The sequence below is a fragment of the Phoca vitulina genome, unplaced genomic scaffold (genome assembly GCF_004348235.1).
Source record: "Phoca vitulina isolate PV1807 unplaced genomic scaffold, GSC_HSeal_1.0 scaffold20, whole genome shotgun sequence".
NCBI lineage: Eukaryota > Metazoa > Chordata > Mammalia > Carnivora > Phocidae > Phoca > Phoca vitulina.
This window is the reverse complement of record NW_022589723.1, coordinates 36,727,191-36,751,172: the sequence shown is the minus strand read 5'-3', so window position 1 is coordinate 36,751,172 and position 23,982 is coordinate 36,727,191. Positions and strand designations below refer to the sequence as shown.

At 42.0% G+C, this 23,982-nt stretch overlaps 1 protein-coding gene across 1 annotated transcript in view; it reads right to left on the bottom strand.

Moving 5' to 3' along the window:
* Window positions 1-1,854: 1,854 nt before the first annotated feature.
* The window catches only part of LOC116640673 (thrombospondin type-1 domain-containing protein 4-like), a 197,133-nt gene continuing 175,005 nt past the window's right edge, over window positions 1,855-23,982 (bottom strand). Inside the window, exons 9-12 of the mRNA XM_032417818.1 lie at window positions 17,801-17,974; window positions 10,882-11,061; window positions 6,600-6,744; window positions 1,855-2,158 (exon numbers count right to left, since the gene is read on the bottom strand). Of these exons, the coding sequence (XP_032273709.1) occupies window positions 2,016-2,158; window positions 6,600-6,744; window positions 10,882-11,061; window positions 17,801-17,974 (642 nt within the window). The 3' untranslated portion in view covers window positions 1,855-2,015. The remainder of the gene's footprint in view (window positions 2,159-6,599; window positions 6,745-10,881; window positions 11,062-17,800; window positions 17,975-23,982) is intronic.

The window sequence follows — 23,982 nt, the reverse complement described above, 5'->3', positions numbered from 1 at the left end:
ACCATGGTACTATATACGACAGATTTTCTATAAACTTACAATTTGCTTAGCCTGATATTTTTCTTAATTGGTGAAAGAATATATATATATATATAAAATTTATATATATATATAAAACCCTTGAACGACATGGGTTTGAACTGCATGGGTCCACTTATACAGAGATATTTTTTTCTGATAAATACCCTACAGCACTGTAAATGTATTTTCTTTTCCTTGTGATTTTCTTAATGACATTCTCTTTTCTCTAGCTTACTTTATTGTAAGAATACACTGTATAATGCATATGATATATAAAAATATGTGTTGATTGATTATGTCCTTGGTAAGGCTTCCAGTCAATAGCAGGCTGTTAGGACCTTTTTGGGGAGTCAAAAGTTATACATGGATTTTCAACTCTGCAGGGGGTGGTTGGCACCCTGAACCCCCACATTGTTCAGCGGTCAACTGTATGTATATATATGTGTGTGCGTGTACACACACACACACATATTCTTTCATTTTAATTGACTTTTCAGATCGTTTACCTTTCAATACACACTGCATCCCCCTTGCAGCCTGAGGCCTCTGGAAATGCAGAGTTAGGTGAAGGGCACTGGGGACGACCCAGCCGCTGTGGCTGTCACTGAAGGAGCCCATGGCCCCTCTCCCTCTCTCCCTGGCTAGTGGCATGAATGCAGATCTTAGTGCTCGAGTCTGGGATGGTGGGATAGAGGTTGTAAGTTGTAGTGGGAGGGAGGGATGAGAAATCACAAACAGAAATCCATAAATCATACTGGAAAAACCAAAGGAAGACTCTTTCTAATATAAACACAGGTTTTATGCTGAGACCGGTTGGTTAGACATTCCACCGGGTGAGGTGTGGCGACCAGCCCAGGGTAGGTGGCTGCGGACGTGGGAGAGCCCAGGGCACAGACTCGAGAGGCACCATGGCTGGAGAGCCCCTGGTGTGCAGTTCCCTGGGGGGCACATATCCCCTGGGGAACGGAATCAGAATTTCAGGCATCACCTTGCTACCCCAGTGGCTTCCTTGTGTCAGGGGCAATTCCATTAAGGATGGGGTTTAACAAAACCTGCACAGAGTCCTGTAACCAGGATCTGGGACCTTGTCGGGGAAGAGATAAACAGAAAGAGACGTGGGAAACAACTGAGTGCCGCGGATGCTGTCTTGACCTCTGGCCAGAGGAAAGACTTCTAGAGCTGGGCTTTGATTGCTGAGTGGGAAATTTCTCAGTCGCTTGGTCTGAAATGAAGCTGCATCTTGTAGACCTAAGGCTTCTAGGCGGGCGAGCTGTGTGGTCGGACTCAACCCTGCCACCCAACAGGTGAATATACCCGGCAGGTCAATTCCTTAAGTTGAGTCTCGGTTGCCTTGTCAGTAAAATGGGGATAAGGATTCAGTCCCTGGCTCCCATTCCGGGACTTTGTGCGCCGCTACTGATCTAGTATCTGTGAATACACCTGCGAAATAATCAAGCACTCTTTGACAGGAGATATTTGTGTCACGAGGCAGGAAAAAGCCTCATGTCTTTGAGTGTATGCAAATAGGCACCACCGGCTGAGGCAACAGTGGGAAGCAGGTGTCTCAGCAAGGCTTAGTGGGGCTCTGGGGTGGGAGCCACCTCTTCCCACTCTCCCAGGGACCCCGATATTGAAAAGGCCAGAAGCACCATGGACAAGGCAGCGCCGCATGAGGGCCCGACTTGCTGACTTAGAAAGTGCTAGCACGGGAGCTGACGGAGAGCTACGAGCACCCCCCCCCCCCCCCCCCGCTTGGCTTTCAGAGAGCACCTCACCAGGCGCCAGGGCTCCCAAGGAGGCTTATGGCGATGCTAAAGGACAACGTGGCTTGGCTCCGGGGCACCACGGGGACGCTTTCCCGAAGGTGGGGGTGGTGACTACGCCGGCTGGCAGCACGGGGGGGGGGGGAGGGGGAGCCCCCGGTGGAGCAGCGGCCGGCCAGCCCCCCTGCTCCCCGCCTCCCGGACCTGCCCTCCTGCTGTGGCGCGGGGGTGTTATCTGCTGCCCAGGAAGCCCGCGTGCCTGCTGGCCCCGCGAGTGCAGGACGCGCAGCAGGCGGTCTTGTAGTAATTGTAGACGCAGAGTCGCGCCTGCACCACCACGTTGCAGTTGTAGTACCTGTCCTTGCAGTTTTCATCTGCAGCAACAGAGAACAGAAAAGACTCTCTGAGCACAGAGCCAGCCGGGACCAGTGGGAGGAGAAAGGGCGCGAGACATGGCTTTCCATCCTGGTCCTGCTTTAATACCTACGGGAGGTGTAGGGTGGGCCAAGAGCTTCCATTCTTCTTCTTTTCTTTTAAACATGGTAACAGAGTTAGGTATAGAGAATATAATTCAATGGACTGTGGTCTCGCTGCTCACCGACATAGACACAATTCCCAGAGTTCACTCCGTGACCACCTCCCCCTTTCTCCTCACTCCTGAGGAATCAAGCCCCACACGTGGTGTTTAGTATCCCCAATCCTGTCTTTATACTTGAACTGTAAATGCTGGTACCCTAATCACTATGTGGCATTTCAACTTCAAAAAAAAAAAAAAAAAGAGAAATGATGCAGATTGTATATTTCCTTGGCAACTTGCTCAACGTTGACTTTGTGTGATTCGTTCATGTTTAACGAATGCTCGAGGGAGTTCATTTTCATTACTGAATAGTGTTCCATCGTACATTCTACAACCTATTGATCCATTTTCTACTGACGGTTTTCAATTTTTTACGACTGCAAACTTTGCCCCTTTAAACAGCTGTTACACATGCTCTCTCTGGGTCTTGCTGGGTCATAAAGTATGTGCAAATCTACTGGCTCTCATCAGATTGCTCTCCCAAGTGGGGGCAACAACTTATACTTTTGTCAGTTGTACAGAATGCTTTTGCTTTCTTTTGCTTATGCTGCGTGTTTTATTTTTTTGCTGATCTGGTGGATGTGACCTTACCCCCAAAGGAGGTTGAACAGATCATCATATGTTTATTTGCCATTTGAGTTTCCTTTTCTATGAATTGCTTTTCCTATCTTTTGACCACTTGCTAATTTAGTTAACTTAAAACAAATGATTCATGGAAATTCTTGACATACAATGGATCCTGATCCTTTATTCATTAGATGTGTTGCAAATATCTTCTCCACGCCTGTGGCTTTTCTCATCACTTTGCTGCAGTGTTATTTATTAAAAAGATTGTATTTTTAATCTAACAGATGTTATAATATTTTCATTTGTGGTTTGGTATTTGTGTTTCTCATTTACAAAATCCTTCCCTACACTAATATATATATTTCCCCATATTCTCTTCTAAGAGTTAAAAAAATTTCTCCTCACATTTATAATTCACCTGGAATTGATGTGTATGTGTGTGGTGACAAGTAGGAATTCAGTTTGTTTTTTTCCTATATGGATAAACAATCGTCTCATCACCATGCACTGAATGTTCATGTTTCCTCCCCAGATTCATACTGTTAACCTTGACCATGTATCATGCACCATAACATGCTCAGATTTATTTTTGGGCACTCTATTCTGTTCCATTTGTTTGTCTATCCTTGTGCAGTATGTCCTCATACATGGTAAGATACATTTCCCAACATTGTTCCCAACATCCCTCCTCCAAAATTACCTTGGCTATTATTGGGTCTCTGCTGTAAACTTTAGACACAGTCTGTCTGATTTTCTATGAAAAGCCCTGTCTAGATTTTGATTAACATTGCTTGAATTTATAGATTAACTTGGAAAATAACTGACATAATTTTAGCTGCTTGCTTTTTGATATTACAAATATATTGAATACATTTATGTATCATAACATACAGCTTTACCACATTCTTTTGAAGATGTCAATTCTATCCTGTGTACAGTAACATAATTAACCATTTCCTTCTACTGGTAGAAATATAATTGCTTCTAATTTTTATGAGTTACAAGAAATTCTACAATTCCTTCATTTATTAATTCTATACAATTTACTGAGCCTTATTCTTCGTGTATATGTATATCTGTACAATTTTGAGAGTCTATATCATTTTTTTAATTTATTTGACACAGGGAGAGAGACTGCGAGAGAGGAAACACAAGCAGGGGGAGTGGGAGAGGGAGAAGCAGGCTTCCCGCCAAGCAGGGAGCCCGATGCGGGGCTCGATCCCAGGACCCTGGGATCACGACCCGAGCTGAAGGCAGATGCTTAACGACTGAGCCACCCAGGAGCCTATCTTTAGTATACATTTCTAGAAGTGGAGTCAAAGATATCAAATACTTTATATATTGAGCGATATTGCCAAAGTTCTCTAAAAAGATTACACTCAGTTACAAGCAGGAGCCTGTACTACTTCTCTCACTATTTCTTCCTCCTGGCTCCCGGCTGGACATTTTCTTCTTATATCGGTTGTATCACATTCCAATAAGGTATGTTTCACATTTTTCTCACAATCGTTGCTCATTCTCCCTCTCTTTTCCTTTCTTCTTCTCTTCCAACTTGGGTTATGATGTCTGTGATGGCTAATTTTATGTGTCAAATGTACGGGTGATGGGGAGCCCCAATGAAACATGATTTCTGGGTGTGTCTGGGAGGGTGTTTCTGGATGGGGTCAGCATTTTAATTGATGGGCCCAGTAAAGCAGGTGGCCCTCCCCAGTGGAGATGGGACTCACTCACTGAGGGCCTGAATAGAACATCAAACAGAGGAAGGAGGAATTTGTCCCTTTCCTGCCTCACTGCTTGAGCTGGACATTTCATATCATCTTCTCCTGCCTTTGGGCCAGAATTTATACCATCAGCTCCCCTGGTTCTCAGGCCTTCAAGACTCAGATTGAATTACACCGGCAGCTTTCTTGAGTCTCCAGCTTGTGACTGGTAGGTTGTGGGACTTCTCCGCTTCTACGTTCACGTGAACCAGTTCGTCATAATGAATTTTTTTCTATCATCTATCTATCTATCTATCTATCTATCTATCTATCTATCTATCATCTATCTATCATCTATCATCATCTATCTATTATCTATCATCTATCTATCTATCTATCTATCTATCATCTATCTATCTATCTACTCATCCATCCACCCATCTATCCTATTGGTTCTGGCTCTCTAGAGAACCTTGACTATTACAATGTCCTTAACAGGAGAAAAGTTTTTAATTTATTATGTTATGTTTTTACATTCAGCAATAAGGCCTCTGAGTTTTGCGTCTAGCTTATGAAGGCTTAACCAACCCCAAGAATATCTGTCTTTTCTGGTATTTTTACATTGTGTTTTCTATGCAAAGGTCTTTAGTCCTTTAGGCATTTATGTATATATGGCATAAAGCAAGATTTAAAATGTTTTGCTTTGTTTTTTTCAAATGGATCTTTGATTATCTGAATGCAATGGAAGTCTCTCCTCTCCCCACTTCCTTAACATTAGGTCTTTATTGGGTGCCTAGGTGGCTCAGTCAGTTAAGCGTCTGCCTTCAGCTCAGGTCATGATCCCAGGGTCCTGGGATTGAGCCCAGCATCGGGCTCCCTGCTCAGCGGGGAGCCTGCTTCTCTCTCCCTCTTCCACTCCTGCCTGCTCATGTGCTCTCTCTTGCTCTCGCTCTCTCTCAAATAAATAAAGTCTTAAAAAAACTTAGGCCTTGGGGCGCCTGGGTGGCTCAGTCGTTAAGCGTCTGCCTTCGGCTCAGGTCATGATCCCAGGACCCTGGGATCGAGCCCCACATCGGGCTCCCTGCTCCATGGGGAAACCTGCTTCTCCCTCTCCTACTCCCCCTGCTTGTGTTCCCTCTCTCGCTATGTCTCTGTCAAATAAATAAATAAAATCTTTAAAAAAAAAAAAAAATTAGGCCTTTATCATACTTCACTTCCCTCGTATCGGAATTCTGTATTATAACACCCATAACCCTGTCTCTTCCTGACTCAGCATATAGTTTTAATTTCTGTGTTTTATAATGTGTTCAAGTATATAAGGCAATATACTTGAGGATATTATATGTTGAACCTCATGAACCTTCTTTTAACCTCTTTACAGATTTTTTTAAAAAGATTTTATTTTTTAAGTAATCTCTACACCCAAAGTGGGGCTTGAAATCATGACCTCAAGATCAAGAATCTCATGCTCCACAGACTGAGCCAGCCAGGCGACCCCTCTTTACAGTACTGAGTGTTCCCATTCAGGAATAGTTAGTCTCTCTATCCATTCACATTTCTTATTATGTTCTATATCAAGGTTTTCTTATTTTTAATTATTAACCGCTTTTTTCTAAATAGGTTTAGACCTTTCTTATTAATTTTCTTCCTTCCACTGTTTTGCACCTACAATTAAAAGTTGAAATCTCACTCCTTCGACCTTAAAGATAATGGAACCAAATCTCTGAAATCATTACCATTTTAGTCAATTTGCATTTAAGTTTGGAGGGTGGCTTGGATCACCACCCAAGCTATGGACAGTCATCTTAAACTATGAAACTTATCATACTGAAAGTGTTTTGACCCCCTGAGCCCCACGACTGTGCACAAGGTCACGGAGAGACAAGGATGGGCTTGGCATTTTCATACCAGGGAACTTGCTGGGGTTTAAGAAGGGTTTGTTTTCTCTCCGAGATAGGAATCCCTACTTACCAACTTCAGGGACACAGTCCTGAGGGTTACAAGATTCTTTCTCTTCTGGTTTCAACTGAGGGTCACAGAGATTGCTTAGGGTCATGTCATCTGACAGGCAGCGCACTTCGCGGACCCGGAAGCCGCCCTGGCAGCTCTTGGAACACTGCATGGTGACAAAAAGAGAGGGGTAGGTTTTTGGCCGTCCATTAGCTCAGCACACTGGAAGGGCAGATACTGGAAAATTTCAAACATCTTCGAAAGGAGACTAAATACTAAAACAAACTCCCATGCATCAACCAGCATCAACAACCATCAGCTCACGGCCAACCGTGTCCCGTCCGTACCCCACCCATGTCTACTCCACTTCTATTTCGAGGCAAATCTAGACATCACATCAGTTCTTCTATAATATTTCAGTTTGTAGCTCTAAAAGACAAAACTCTTAAAAAGTTACCACAGTTGTATTATTACACCTAGAAATTAACAACATGTCCTTATCTTCAAAAATATATTCAGAGTTCCCATTTCCACTTCTCTTGTGAATCTCAAGTTTTTAATACCTTTTTTTTTTCTTTTTTGAATCAGGATCCACAACAGGCCTGCACATTGCAGTTGACCGACAGGCCTTTTAGGACTCTTTTTTTTTTTTTTTTTTAATATTTTATTTATTTATTTGACACAGAGAGAGAGAGAGCACAACCAGGGAAAGTGGCAGGCAGAGGGAGAAGCAGGCTTCCCGCTGAGCAAGGAGCCCGACGTGGGGCTCGATCCCAGGACCCTGGGATCACAACCAGAGCCGAAGGCAGCCACTTAACTGACTGAGCCACCCAGGCGCTCCTAGGACTCTTTTTAATCCACAGGTTCACCCCCATTGCCTTTTCTCCCCATTGTACTTTATTATCTAGAGGAAAGGAGTCATTTGTCCTGTAGAGTTTCCCATAGTCAGGATTTTGCGGACTGCATCTGCATCGTACAGTTTAACATCTTTCTCTGTCCTCTGCATTTCCTGTAAATTGGAAGTTGGGTATAGAAGAGGCCCTAACAGGTGCAGGTTTGTTTGTTTTTGTGGTGAGACTGCTTCATTGGATGTGTGTGGTTGTCTCTGTCTGGGGATGTCAGCAGCCACGGATGTGCCATGTCCAGATCTATTAATCCACTGTGGTTGAAGAACGGTGGTAAAACTCTATCATCTCTTCTTCTTTTATTAGCTAGGAAACGAAAATAATCCCTGCCCCATCCCTAACCTAGATTTGCTCTTTGGTACACCCAGACCAAGCTGTGGTACAGCTTGTTTAGGAAAGACAGGGTAAATGCTTGATTACTTTCCTTTATTTATCAGTCTTCAGAATAATGAGATGGTTTCCCTAATGGTGGATCCTCCAATTAGGTTTTTTTTTTTATTATTATACACTTATTATAAATGGATGGGTTTAAATACATATGATGTATTTCATTCAATCTATGGCAATTAATATCTTTACTGATGTTCACTGATGTCTCCTCAGTGGCTAGTCTGAGCCCTCAAAACTTGGTTCTTGAGTCCTTCGGGCATGAACTCAATTGTCTTTGAGAACTTCCTTGCCACCTGGGATAAAAAGATATTCTAATCTAATTTGTACATATACAGTCCCAAACCTGGAATCAGCTGTTCTCTAAGAATTCCTGGTAGCTTTTGGTGGAGAGTGGTATTCTGAAACCACACTTTGGCTGATAGGCACGCCTTTTGCTACTGGGTTGGCCATTGTTTCTAGGCTCTTTCAATGGGTAAATGGGTAAAACTGGGAAAGAACTTTTTTTAAAGATATTTTGTGAGTTCATACTGATGTTTCTGATTCAAATTCAGGAAAACAGGATTTTCACTTAAACCTCTTCCATCTCACGTGTATCTTCATTCTCCTGAGTTGAGAATCCTGTTTCCCAAGGATCCTGGGAAAGACAGAAAGCTACTACCGTATTGTCACATACAGTATCATACATATTATCATAAGGTAAATTACTTGTTCACTTTAGCACTCACTATCCACTCAACTATCTCAGATTATGGTACAACACTCTCACTAAAAATACGATCATTGCAAACAGTGTCAACATTTTCTAATTCTCTTGGTCCTCAAGGATAGACAGTGAAATTACTGTTTTTGTTTGTTTTTTTGTTTGTTTTCCACTGGGTGTGGAGCCCAGCATGGGGATTGAACTCACGACCCTGAGACTAAGACCTGAACTGAGATCAAGAGTCGGATGCCTAACTGACTGAGCCAGCCAGGTGCCCCAAATTACTGTTTTAAAGCCACCTGCAATAGTGCTGATGCTGCCAACTGGATACATATTTAGGTTAATTTGTTTCATTATATTTTCCATTTTTGGGGATTCCTTTTTTCAAATCTAATTTTGTTTTAGGATTGTCTAAATATCAGTTTACTCAAATTTATAAAACAAGGCATATTCAACAATATCTCTCTTCCTTCACTGTCTTTGCTGTTATCATAACCATTTATTTCATATTTGTTTCAGTTTACTTGTTTTGAATTTACATACAGAAAAAGTCACTTTTTGTGGTGGCGCACAGTTCTGTAAGTTTTGACAAATTCATAGAGTCGTGTATTTCCTGCTGCAAATAAGATCCAAGAGTTTCATCAAACACAGCAGATCCTCTTGCCCTGCCCTTCTGTAGCAAGACTCATCACACCCCATCCTCTGGCAATCACTGATGCGGTCTCTGTCCCTGTGGTTGTGTCTTTTTCAGAATATATAAAAGGAATCATACAATATGTAGCTCTTGGGGTCTTTCTTTCACTTAGCAAAGTGCATCTGAAGTTCAACCATGTCGGCTCGTTTGTTCTTGTTGCTGAGTATTCTTCTGTGGTTTGGGATGTATTGCTATTTGTTTATCTACTGGCCTGTGGAGGCACATCTGGGTTGTTTCCAGCCAGGTGTTTTGGGAGGTCATCTCCTCTGACTTGGCCCTGATGAACTTGGCCCTTCTAGACCTTCCAAACCAAAGGGCAAAATAACATAGTGATCTGTTCTTGCATTCTCAAAGGCCGTGGCCAATATCAAAACAGTTGAATTCCATTTCCCAGAAGTCGACAAAACACCTTTCAAACTCAACACCTGCTTTGTTCCCATTTGCCTCTGAGGTGTGGTTTACCCGTGCCTAAAGCCTGTTATCACTGGAGTAGACATACACTATTGGGAAACAGAATTCTCAGCTTTCATACATATATTTCATAAGCAAAATCCCTTTTATCACCTTTGCATGATTCTGACTGGCCTCTACTCTGGCTTCCCCTACAGGCTCTGCTTGATGATCTTCAGTGACAAAAGGCAGAACGAACCTCCGCCAACCCCTCATGTGTCTAAGGCATGGTCACCAGCAATGATGCCTTAGGCAGTTTTCTGTCTTAGGAAGGTTTTTGAAAAAAAAAATTTTTTTTTTCCCTATTTTCATCCTTTCCCATTTTGTTCCTTAATTATCTACTTCTGTATTAACTCTTTCTCTCTCTGTCTCTTCATTTACACACTACCCTCCCTCCTCACAGAAAGGATTTGAGAGGTCTTAAGAAATACTTAATGGTTTACAAGATTTAAGGAAAAAAAGGTGAGAAGACTGGAGCAAAAAAGAAGATAAAAGTAGGAAAGAGAGAGAAAAGCTGGGGCACATTAACATACAAAATCCACTCTGTGAGGTCTGGTAAACTCTCTCTTAGAGATGGACCACAATTTTGGTTCTGAGTTTCCAAGCGGCCAATTCAAAGAGAAAAACAGGATCAATCTCATAATCTACAAATCCATAATGTCTACAGGATGAGGAAAAAAGTACACACACACACACAGGTCCCTGAGGCCTGACAGAAATTCCTTCAGTGAGTTTTACAATGAGATCGCTGCACCATGTAGTATCCTCAAGAGCATCCTTGAACCCCTTCAGCCATTAATCTGCTGCAACAACATTTCTCAAAATGCAGTCCAAGGACACCTTTATCCAAGTCACCTAAAGAGCTTGTTCAAAATTCAAATTCCTCGGCTAGGGTGGACCCGGAATCCATCTTTTCAAACAAGATCCCAGTTGATTCTAATGCACACTGAGATTGAAAGTCACTGCTTTATGGCCTCTCCAGTTTAGAGATCAAGATGGTCCCAGCCTCCGGCTCCTCCCACCAAGCAGGCTGCTTCCAGGGGTGCCCCAAAAGTGATAGTCTAGAGTAGGTCATTCTGGCACGTAGTAGGCGGTCTGACTGTCTCTGGGAGGAAAGAAGAATGATGTACTAATGCAATCTCTGTCAAGAGCACCATGACTTACCATGCTCCATTCTGTGTTAAACCATTTGGCCCCGCAAGGCTTGAGGTGGCATGCTTGCTGGCTGGGGGGTCTCTCCAGGAAGGAACATTCATAGGGGTCCAGCACTTCAAAGGTGTCTGCGTTCTTCCTAACACAAATCACCTCCCTCTGTTGCGTCCCACTCCCACACTCGATGGAACACTGGAGAAAAATCAGAGAAGGGTGGGTGTCACATGCTGGAAAGGGGACAGGAACATCAAGGGATGTTTATGAGTGTTTTCTATCATCAATTCAGTTAGGACGAGCCCAGGGACACCTGGAAAATGTTACTGGGTAGGATGTAACAGGTGGATGCCAGTTTTCCCAAGAGCTCTGTGTCGGGAATGGAGCGTGGGTGCCCTGAGTTATCACAGCGCCAGGATGCTGGTCTCCGAGATCGTGGTGGCCTCTGTGTGAGATTAAAATGGTTTCTTTTAGGCCACCTCTTTAGACGCCCCCTCCCTTGGCACACACAGAGGGACACATCAGCCTGTCAATTTGGTTGTTCCTGTCCAGTAGATTCTGACACTTCTCACTGCAAAACAATGAACTATCATTCTGGTTGATCTGCCGGTCTCAGCGGGTGGATACTGGAAATGATTTAGTCTCTCCGATCCCGCACACTTGTGGACGAGGGGCTACATTAAAATTCTTTGGGACACACAAAGCTGAGAAGATCCCAGACTGGGGACAATGTCCCCTAAGGTCAGCCCTCCCCTCCCAACAGGTGGCCAGCAGGAAACCTCTGACTGCAGGGTCCAAGCCTCTCACTTCCCCCTTTGGTGGGAAGCTCGAGAGGGTAGTCACCCAAAGAGGGCGGTCAGACAATTACACATGTTGGTATGTATTGTTAGTTTACAGAAACGTGATGTGTATAACTGCTCACAAATTATTCTCTTTCTATTACTTTGTAAAATGTTTCCTGTTCATGTCTGGTTTACTCTTAATACTTCCTGATTACAACATTTTAAAGCTGTGATCCATATACATCTTTTTTTTTTTTTTTTTAAAGATTTATTTATTTTGACAGAAAGAGACACAGCAAGAGAGGGAACACAAGCAGGGGGAGTGGGAGAGGGAGAAGCAGGCTTCCCACTGAGCAAGGAGCCCGATGTGGGACTCGATCCCAGGACCCTGAGATCATGACCTGAGCCGAAGGCAGACGCTTAACGACTGAGCCACCCAGGCGCCCCGATCCATATACATCTTAAATAATCTACTTAATAACCTTAAATAATCTACTATCTTTATAAAAGCCTCTAACAATTTCTTTAGTTGAAACTCTTCATATTAGCTCTGCTGTCCGTATGCAGGAACACAGTCAAATAAAAACAGGGAAAAAACCACACATATCTACAGAAGAAAAAGGCAAACCCCAAACCAATAGACTATGGTCTATTAGTCACACAGGATGTAATAAGCATCACCCTCAGCAATTTCCACTTGGTGCCCTTTTTTGGGGGGGGGGACATCTTCATAAGACATCCAAAGTACAAATCTTCTTGGTTTGTTTTTCTTATTTTCTTCCATGTGAGTTAATGACTGATTTGGAGTATATTCAGGTTTTTCTTTTCTTTCAAATTCTGCAGACAACGACAACACTGGAGGCAGGAGAGGGGTGACCAGCTACCAGGCAAAGGCCTGGCCTCCCCTGCAGGGGGAGTGAGAGTGTGTGCTAAGGATCCAGGGGCGGCAGGGGGGAGAACAGGAAAAATGGAAACTAGTCCAGACATCGTCACTAAATAGCTCCGAGTCTTTGGCCAAGATATTGCACTTTCCCAGGTGTCCACTGTCTCGCTTGCAAAGTGGGGGTTTGGAAACCTGATCTGAAAGACCCCTGACTGCTCTGGGGGTCTGTGTGTGTACCGAGTGCTTGGTAGAATAGCAGATGACAAACCTTGACCAAAACTTGAAGCTACTTTCTGCTATTTTTTTTTTTTTAAGATTTAATTTATTTATTTGACAGAGAGTGAGAGCAGGAACACAAGCAGGGGGAGTGGGAGCAGGAGAGGGAGAAGCAGGCTTCCCACCGAGCAGGGAGCCCAGTGCGGGGCTTGATCCCAGGACTCTGGGATCATGACCTGAGCCAAAGGCAGACGCTTAATGACTGAGCCACCCAGGCGCCCCTATTTTCTGCTATTTTAACGAGGTCCTTAAGTGATAAGGCAATTAAGGGAGAATGAGCACATATCTCAGCCTTCTACCCTAAATGCCCAGAAATGGCAGAATATGTGTGTTAGGAACAAGTGAATGGATATGTGTGTGTGTGTGTGGGGGGGGGGTATGTATGTATACATGAAATAGCATTTGAAAATGGGAAAGGACACTCATCCTTCGTGGACCAGAAATTATGGGGAATATTTGAATGGTGAAAGGCAGATGGGATTAAGTTGAAGGAGCACATCATCGTTCAAAATGCATATAGAAGAGGATGCCCAGCAAAGAGGAAGCAGTTCAAGAGCTTCAGGTGAGAAGGAATACGAGAAGCAGGAAGGAGGCCTCGGGATGGTGAGACAGTGATCAGCTAAGGCACTCACCAGGAACAGCAGGGCAGGGCTGACTGGCAGGGGAAAATGAAGGCATTTGCCCCTACTATCAAAGGGCAAAATGAAGACACTTTCGGATATTTAAGGGTTCAGAAACTTACCACTCATGATCCTGTTTGAAAGACTTACTGGGTAGTGGTCTCTGATAAAATGAAAAAGAACCAGGAAGAAGACACAACCAGGAAAGACACAAAGTAGAAGAGTTGGTAAGAGCTATTGTTAATAATGGATACAGGGGTTTTGGGGGATGATGTTCTGGATGTTCTGGAATTAGACAGTGGTGATGGTTGTACAACTTTGTGAATATACTAAACACTGCTGCATTGTAAACTTTTAAAAGGGTGAATTTTTTTAGGGTATGTGAATTATATTTCAATTAAAAAAATAACCTTTGGAGGGGAGACAGCTATTTTTAAACCTGAATCAGTATTTTCTATAAAATTAATTAACATTAATATGGAGCTAGATCCAGATGATGTCAACATCTTTTTGGAGATATTGTGGATTGAGAAACTGGAGGTAACTACATGGAGACTTAAGGCTTCTGTCTGCTTTTGGGGGAGGATGTGATTGCTGATAGCTTGACACAGAAACATGACAGTTTAAAACTCTGTGTTAAAAATTTGAGTGTTAGGACTAAATGAATAAAAATAGGATTTATAACTTCCAAAATGTTAGAGGGGAAAGATGGAATTAAGGAAACCTGATCTGTGCACATGTGCAGAAAGGAAAGAAGAAACAGACAAGAAAGCATGGCAATAACCTAAATAAGAAACACAAATTAAGATGGCAAGGAAAAGTCCAAGCATGTAAGTGATTACAATAAATGTGAATGGTTAAAATTAAGAAACAGAGACTTGCAGATTGGGTAAAATTAAAGACAAAAATAGTCCTGCATACAAAATACATATCTTAAAAAATACATAAAAATTGACAAAGATATACCAGGTGAAAATCAACAATGAGTAATCAGAGTAATGCAAATATCAGATAGAATATAATTCATAGAATTCATAGAAGAAAGGCATAGAAGACAGAGGTGGTATTTAACAGCGATAACTACTTCCACCGAGCACTGGTAGTGATTATGTGTGGTTCTACACCTGAATAATTCCTGCAGTTGTACTCTGGTGGATCACTGATCCAAGATGAGAGCAGAAATATCTGCTCAGATGCCAGTGAAAATAAATTCAGACAGAAAGGCAGACAAGAGAGCTGCTCCCAATGGTAGAGACTGTGAAAGAGCCCCCCCCAGAACAAGGATAATCTACAGGTGAAGTAAACCCAGAACTGGAAGGGAAGAAAAGAAACATCTGTGCATCAATCTAGGCACCAATCTAGATATTGGTGGAATAGCTTATGAGTAGGATTTAGGCTACTTTGGCACCAGGTATAAAAAAAAACTCCTTAAGCTTGATAGGTCCCATTCTCTTGGGCTGGCTTTCTCCACAAGCCCCGACAAGGCCATTGCCAGCACCTCTGTTCACAACTTCCCAGAGAGTCTCCTCCCTTAAGTCTACACTGAAGTCCCAGGGAAGGATTCTGCTAGGCTTGGCTTGGGTTCCATGTCCACCCTGGACAGTTCACTGTGCCCAGGCTCGTGGGGCGTTCCAGATGCCAACTACCATTCAAACCACATGGATAGAAGGAACATTTATTTTCACTTTAGTTTCAGTACATAAGCATGCTCTATTTCATTTTCTTTGGGGATAACATCAGAGTCCCAGGGTAGGGAGGTGACAGCAGGCCCCAACATCCTTATAAATCCAGAGCTAAAACCTTGTCGCATTCAACCATGTCTTGACCCTTTTGGGCAACAGGGCACTGAATTCCATGTTTCTAATCTTGGCGGAAACAAACACTGCCTTCACCCAGATTCACAATCACTCTCAGTTCTCTGAATAGGCCTGGAGTCAACAGGAGGCCCGCAAGCAAAAAAGACCCTGAATCCTGCTCCCTTCTCTTCTGAGATTGGTAGACGTTCAAGTTGAATTGCACTGCTAATCCTCACCATGTGGAGGCTGTCCCAGTTTCCCAGAGGACTCTTCCCTTTGCTTTGTTTCTGTGGCTATTTGGTGTAATGCAGTCCCCTCTGAATTATCTTTGGGATTCGGGTCCTAGGTGTTTGGCTACCAATAGTGACATGGAAAACAGTGGGCAGACAAAATAATAAACACAGGGAACAGGGAACTAACATGCATTAGTAGGTATTCTCATCCTCATGTTTGGATGGGGAAACAGGCTCCCAGGCGTTATGTTGCCTGCCCCAAGTCAGAAGAACTGCAGAGAAGTAGAGCTGGGACCGGCTATCAGGTACGTCTGACTCTGATATGCACTCGTGTAGCTCTGGGAGTACTTGAATTCTCTTTCTTTTTGAATTTTCTATATTTTACAGTTTGTATTATAAGAACATCAGAGGAAATTTGAGAAGAAAACATTTACCCATGTTGTTCATATAAAAACCCATTCTTCAAAGGGGCTGAGATAAGGTTCACTCACTGGTTTTCACTTGCCACTATATCCTGTGTACTTTCTAGGTCTCCCTAATTATCACTGTTGTTGTTACATAATATTTTAATATTTTAATTACAACGTAATATCCCTAAGTGCCCTGCTGTCATGAACACCTCTGTTAAAAAAGCCTTTTTTTCTTCTGTTAATTATTTCCTTAAGATGAATCCCCAGAAGCGGAGTGACTGGTTAAGGCAAATGAACATTTTTATGGTTCTTGACTTTTATTGCCAAATTGCTTTCCAAGGGGGTTGTATCAACTTACAAGGACCGGGCAGTCTCTTTTTTCAGGGTCTGTTTTTAGAGCTACTTAAATCAAATTCTATACGGAGCCAGGGGTCCTGATAATGTATAAATCATGATCATCAGCCAAAAAGTCCTTGGAGAACCAGCCAACCCTGCCTAATGCTAAGTGGCCCGAGAACTCAAAATACTAACAGCAATCCTAACAGGGCAGTAAGAAGGAACGATCTTTTCCACATTTTCTTAGGGGATTTGTGTTCAATTTTGGAACACTGAGGAAAACATCAGTAGATCAGTGAAGTTACTTTATTAAAGTATTTGGTATTATCTGCTCTTTATAAGGAACAACTGCAACTTTTCCTATATCTGCTTCTATTTCCCCCCTCAGTTTTATTGAGTTATAATTGACAAATAAAATTGTAATATATTTAAAATGTACAAGTGATGATTTGATGTACATATGCATTATGAAAGGATTCTCACAACCAAGTTAATCAACACATCCATCACCTCACATAGTTACCTCTTTTGTGTGTGCGTGAGAATGCTTACGTTCTACTCTCTTAACAAATTTCAGTGATACAGTATTATCAATTGTGGTCACCATGTTATACATTAGATCTCAGAACGTATTCATCTTGTCACCGAAAATTTGTACCCGTTTACCAACCTCTCCCCATGTCCCCACCCCCCAGACCCTGGCAACCACCATTCTGCTGTTTCCCTGAGTTTCATTTTTTTTTTTTTTCTTCCAGATTCCACATGTAAATGATACCATGTAGTATCTGTCTTTGGCTGTTTGGCCTATTTAACTTAGCATAATGTCCTTCAGATCTACCCATGTTGTCACAAAGGGCAGGATTTCCTTCTTTTTTATGGTTGAATATTCCTATATATATATATATATAATATATATACACTATATATATGTATACACCATATATATTCCATTATATATATATACACACACACACCACATTTTCCTTAGGTTATCAACAGACACTTAGGTTATTTCCAGACCTCGCCTATTGTGAATAATGCTGCTATGAACGTGGGAGTGCAGGTATCTCTTTGAGATAGTGATTTGGCTTCCTTTGGATATATCCCTGCAAGTAGGACTGCTGGATCATATCTATTTGTGCTTCTGACACTCAAATACAGACAACACTGGCTTTATTAACAACAATAATAGCAGCAGCAGCTACGATTTATTGTGTATTTGTTGTATGTCAGGCACTAGGCTACATTCTTCATAGACATTACTTAATTTCTCCTAAAAATAACCGCACACAGTACAGTCATTAACAGCATGTTATAGACAAAGAAACCATGCTAGATCATACGCTCCCTGAGGGCAGGAATATTCACGTTGCTCATTGACGTATTCCAAGGGCTGAGAAGAGCACATAATAGGTGCTCAAGAAACACTGTTGACTGAACGAGGCTCTGAGAGCATAAGCAGCTTCTCCAGGGCCATGGGCAGCACTGCTGGGATTCACACCCAGGATGCCTGGGATACACCGGGTCCTGTTTCCCGGCCCCTCGGCTATGCATGCTCTCTTACCAGGGACGAATGAACCCAGCCAGCTCTGGCCACTCACCTGACTCCAGCTCCCTGCAAACCACTCCACCTTGCCCGTGCAGGGCCCATTGTCACACGGGGTGGCCTCCGCGGGCCGGTTGTTCCCACAGCCCTCCAGGGGCAGGCTGCTGATGTGGTTGGTCATGCACACCACCGAGCGTGTCCGCACTCCAGCCCCACACTCTGCTGAGCACTGCAAGACAGGAGATGGGCACGTTAGAGGGCAGGCCCCCTGCAGGCTCTGAGGCCACTTTCTAATGATGTGAAGGACTGAACATCTCGTTTCCCTACCAACTCTTTCCCCTAGGAGTCTCTGACCACTTTTCACGCCCAGCCTACTCCATTATGGGACATCAGTACGGCAAACCCCCATCTTAGCTTTCCTAGGACAGTCTTCATTCCAAATATCCTGTCCCAGTGCTGCGATTGATATGCTTACACTTGTCAGACAACCTGTTTTGACTTTTGCTTTTGAAAATAGATCCAGCAGCAGAAGAGTGAGAGCATGAACACTTGGGCATAGGTCTACTTGCTGGTAGCTGAGTCTAGGCTGTTCTGGGGAAGTGGGGAAGTGAAGTCTGTCACCTCTACCCTGCTGCCTGATAGTAAGGCAGGGGTCCCAGTCCTTGAAGGCCACAGCGGTGACAGCATTAGCAGACAGCTTCCTATAGACGGAGAGCTTGGCCTGGGAACCAGACACATCGGTGTTAATATCCCTACTAGCCTGGTGGCCTGGGGCAAGGAACCCAGCCCCTTCTACCTCTGGCATGCTCATCTGGATAGCACATTCCTGGCAGGATTACAGGTAATGAATAATATGCTCTGCATACAGAAGGTGCTCAATAAATGGTATAGGAGCTTGAAAGAGTCAAGTTCTGTATCCCCACTCTAAGGTAAAGAAACTGAGGTAAGGTCTTCACTTAAAGCCACAGAACCACCAGTGATTTCTGTCCTACAAGCACACTCTGTCCTCATCTAGGGCCTACTGAACACATTCCCGAGTCATACCCCAAAGCTTGAAGAGCATTTTCCATCTGTCTTGAAATGCTTTGGAATATTCGCTGCCTTATTTTGCTTCTCATCCTATCTGTTCAGACCTTTCTGGACCTCTTTGAGTGCTCCCCAGATACCTCATGTTCACCATGTAAAACAATGAAGCACCCCCCTCATCACCATCCCCATTGCTACTCTTGGTTTTCCAATTTGTGCTCAAATTTCTACCAGGATTCAAAAGTTGACCATTCTTTTGAGTTCTTGCTTCTGCCATCAAGCCAACCTTCAGATCTCACAGATTCTGGTTTCACCACATTTTTCCTGTCCTGTTTCTTTCTGCCCATGGTTCCCAGCATTGATGTTCTTCTCCTGGACTATGGTCACAGCTTGTTGCTCAGTATCATCACATTTTCTAATTTGATGAGCTTCCAGGTGCTGGGAGTGCCATGTTGAAAATCCCTCTGATGCCGTCCCAGTCCAACTAGACCTCCCCACCTGGCATTCAAGCTCTCCTATAAGACGACCTCAGTCAGTCTCTGTCTTCTGGGCTAACTTCCCATTATTCTCTCCCACACAGCTCATTCTGGACAGAGCCTGGGTCCTCCATTTCCTGATTGCATGAAGTGCTCACTGTGCCTTATCCGTGTTGTTCCTTCTATCTGTTAGAGAGCTCTTCCCCTTCATCAGGACACATCGAAATCCATTAAGGCTCAGCTCAAAGGCCATCTCCTCTGTGAAAACTCCCTTGACTGCCCAAGTCAATATACTCTTTCCAGCCTCAGAATTCTCAAGACACTGTGCATCCTACTATCCTCCTTTGTACTACAGTTACTTATGTCTTACTTTATTTTTTCCTTTATAGAAGTAGGCTCAGTGAAGTCAGGGACTATTGAATCATCTCTACTTCCTTCTCAGGTCAGCACCTTACCCATGGGCAATGAATATCAGTTAAATAAATGAACACAGACTTGAGTACTTCCTTGCTCCTTTCTCTTCTGTTACCAGTACGTTCCAACTCTGAAAGTGGCCGTTTAGAGGAAAACCAAAGCCCATTCTAAGGGTTTCTGCTGGGTATTCCCTTAAACACAGAGTCACTGTTTTTTTTTTTTTTTTTTTTTTTTTACCAACATTACTATTTTAAAAATATAAGCAAAAGCAATATAATTTAAATAAAATTCAAGAAAGGAAGAAAAAAAAAACAACCCTGGTTCCTTACCAAAATTTCCATTTTCATTTTTGTATATTGCTATCTAGTCTTATAAAATCACAGCCTGGATGAATAAGCAAACATTTACATGACCACTGCTGGGTTGGGCCTGACTCCTCAGCGAGAAAACTCTCTGAAGCAAAGAGCCTGAAGAGGATTGGAACATGCTACCCCAAAATATGCTGCTTTGACATATTTTGAACTGAAGGTGATTGAGAAACATCAGATCCAGGAAGGGCTCTCTGCCCTCCTACTCCCTGCCTAAAAGCAGATCATAAATTTTCACGTAGTATCAGGAAGAAGAGAACATTTTGTTAGGAGCTGATGCCAAGATGAGTCTAAACAAACAAACTTTACCAAAATAACCCTTATCTTCCATTAGTCTCCCCCATATACTTCTCAGCCACTTTCCTATTGCCCCTAGAAGCCCCAGCCCCTTTCCTTTGTTTAGTTACTTCTTCAAAATTTATCACTCTTTGTTAAAATGGTATAGAAGTGTTCAAACCTAACTGCTTCTTTGGGATTTTCATTTCTTTCCTATGAGGCTCCCTGTGCCATGTAGAAAAATGAACATCAAATAAAATGTGTCAGCTTTTCTCCTGTTAATCTGGCTTTTGTCAGTTTAATTTGCAGGCTTCTAATACAGAACTTAAGAGGATGGAGGAAAAGTTTTTTTTCCTCCCCTACAGGCTCACAAACACTTTGCATGACTTACACTCTATTTGCATTGTTATTAGGAATTTGAGCCAATGAGTCAGTCCTTTTTACAATAACAACAACAACAACAAAATCCTTTGTTACAATAATTGGAATCTTCTAGGCTAAAGGGTTTTTTGTTTCAGCTGTATATTATCTGGTCTCTTTCCTAGTTTTAAACACTTGAGATATTTAAATCCTCCTGAAGAATACAAGGCAAATTAAGTTATCGTCTTATTTCAAACCCTAAGAATATTTCTTTCCATGTAGTTTCCATTTGACTAACTTAATTTCTGCTTTCCAAACCAAATAATGTCTTCACATCTGGGAAAATTTCCCCATATCCCCATGTGCTTCATATAAAAGAAGAATGTTAAGGACCAAGCCAAGCACTCAATGAGAGAACACTATAGGGATGAACCCTACAGAGGGACTTCTCTTTATTACACCAGCTCTGGCTCGGGAAGCCTCTCAGCAGGAATGAGGGGAACGATGGGCCCCTACCAGCCAGCAGGGACTACCCTTCAAAACCAGGCACTGAAACACCCATTCACTATCCCTGAAGGATGTGCCTGAAAGAAGGACCAAATCCACTTGCTAGTCAGAAAAGGACCTGACTCCCAGCTGAACTCCTGGGCTGACAAAACACAGAAACACATGAAATTTCTAGGCAACCGTGTGGTGAGGATTGTCCTCTTGCTCCAGCAACAGCTGAATGCTAACTTTGGCCCAATCAGCCCTTGAGGGACTGACTACAAGGCTCTAATGGCTATTCCTGAATTTCAGGTTCATGTATCATCTTCCATAATTAAGTAACAAAAAACTCAAGGTCTTACTTCTTCTCTTGGAAAACACCCTTAGATATTAGGTGTTACAAAATTGAGGCTGGTGGACTTTCTAAAAGTTTTTTTCTTCTTTTTCTGTTGTGACTAAATATTGCACATGTGTTTAAACCTGTCATTGATTTATAGAACTAAAAAGTCTATGATGCATATGTCTGATAAGACCCGCCCTCAGTTAAAGGTATCTGCAAGGACGTGTTTATGATGAGTCATTGAGTCAGAAAAACTACATAGCCCTGGAAGTTTAAGAGAAGATCCAGGTTTGAGTTTACAAGTTCAATTCAATTAGGTAGAGATTAATTAATTTAATTAATTTATTTTTTAAAGATTTTTATTTATTTGATAGAGACAGTGAGAGAGGGAACACAAGCAGGGGGAGTGGGAGAGGGAGAAGCAGGCTTCCCGTGGAGCAGGGAGCCCGATGGGGGGCTCGATCCCAGGACCCTGGGACCATGACCTGAGCCGAAGGCAGACGCTTAACGACTGAGCCACCCAGGTACACTGAATTAATTTTATTTTAAATTGGGAAATAGGATGTATTCTGGATCCTTAAGTGTTTGTGCACTTCAATCACATTTTCTTTAATCTCTCCCCCTTGAGCTCATTACATGGAGGCCGTATCTCATTCATGCCTGGCATTGTTAAGTGCTCGATACATGTTTATTGCAGTTGCAAAAAAAAAAAAAAAAAAAGGCAAAGCTCAGCCTGAAGCTTAACAGGGTTGATTTTTATACAAAGCCACTACTCGCATGTGAAAGACTGTCACCAGCTGGTCATTCCTGGGGCTAAGTGGTGACTCCAAGGCCCACCCCACGATCTCATCATCTAGGTCATGGTTTCAAATATGTTATCCCCCATGCTCATTCAGCAATGTTGCCAATGAGGAAACTGAGGGTCAGAGAACAGCTTGCTTGAGGTGTAATAAGAAATAAGTCCTGGGAAAAGTGCTACCAAAGCCTCCTTCCCACTCATCTACTCCAGGCATGAACATTCTGGAATACTGTTATGTTCTGGGGGCTGATAAAGCAAAATTACCTACTTATTTATCAGAACACTAACCTGACATGGCTTAAAACATCTTTCCAAAAAAGAGCAAAGAAGTTCTCTAAACAGAAGAATACAGTGCTCATCTTTCTTCTATTTAGAATTTTAAGACAAAGGTTAGATCCAGCAAGTACTTATGTTAAAATGCAAAGCAAATTTACATTAAAGGGAAATTTACAAGTGTTTGTTGGAGGGGGAATAAAGAATAAGGGTGGATTCAGTTAGAGTTGGCAAACAATAGCTTAGTCTAATTAAAATTCATGCTTTACAGGTTTTAAATGCCATTAACGTGTTTATAATTAATACATATGTGAAAAAGGAAGGTTACTAAATTATACATATGTAGTATTATGATCTGTATCCTTCAAATATGTGTGAGTACAAAAAAGCTATGTATGTTAAGTATGTATGAGTAGAAAAAAGCTTGACAATATAGCTTAAAAATCTTAAAATATTATCTGCTAGTAAAGAGATTATAGGTATGCTTTTCTGATTTTTTTATAATACTATATGTTACTTTATGACCAGAAAAGGTGAACATTATTTTTTTATCCATTAACTACATTAGTTCTTTAATTGGAAGTGAAAAGTTCTTTGAGAGAAAATGTTTGCAAACACACATTCAAAAAGTAGAAAATGGCATTTTTACTATTTTGTTAAGTAGAGATAAGTTATTAAGTGTGTAGTCATATAAGAACTATGATTAAATCTTTTAAATATTTCAGATGCATTATAAACTCAGCTGTCTTGCATTGTCTTATCTTTGCATATAGCCTTTTATTAATTACACTGTGTTATATAAATAAATGTTCTTTATAGTTTAGAATAATGATTGATGAAGATGAGGAAGCATTTACTGAGAAAATAATTTCAGCTGTTTTAACCTTTACATGAGCATTTTAAAACTTTGATTTCCTCTAGTGAATGTGAACCTTAAGAAAAATTTCCAAACTTCAGTCTACTTGGACATGCGAGTCATTGAACATTCATGGAAGAAATTATTACCTTAAGCTCTGCATATTCTTTATGAGATTTTATATAAATATTAAGGATTAAAAGGGTTTAAGTGCTCTAGACTTCAAACGATCTTGTTCCTTTTGTTTCATGACTTAAACTGGTATTGTAAGTTCTCTGTTTGCATCACAAACTTTTATATTATAGGACACAGACATTTTAGCTTAAGGTCTTATGTATATTTGACAAAAATAATTTTCATCCAAAATTATTTTAAAAAGAGTCTTCCCAAGAGGAAAATGAAAGCCTGGCATCATTCTTTTTTATTCATTTGTTTGCACACTAACTTCACTGAGTTTACCACGAACACAAATGAGTTTTGGGATGGCTAGAAATCCAGAAACACAAAAGAATTAGTTGAAGGAACTAGGAATTTTTAGGAGAAGAGGTGGAAGAGGTCTCCAA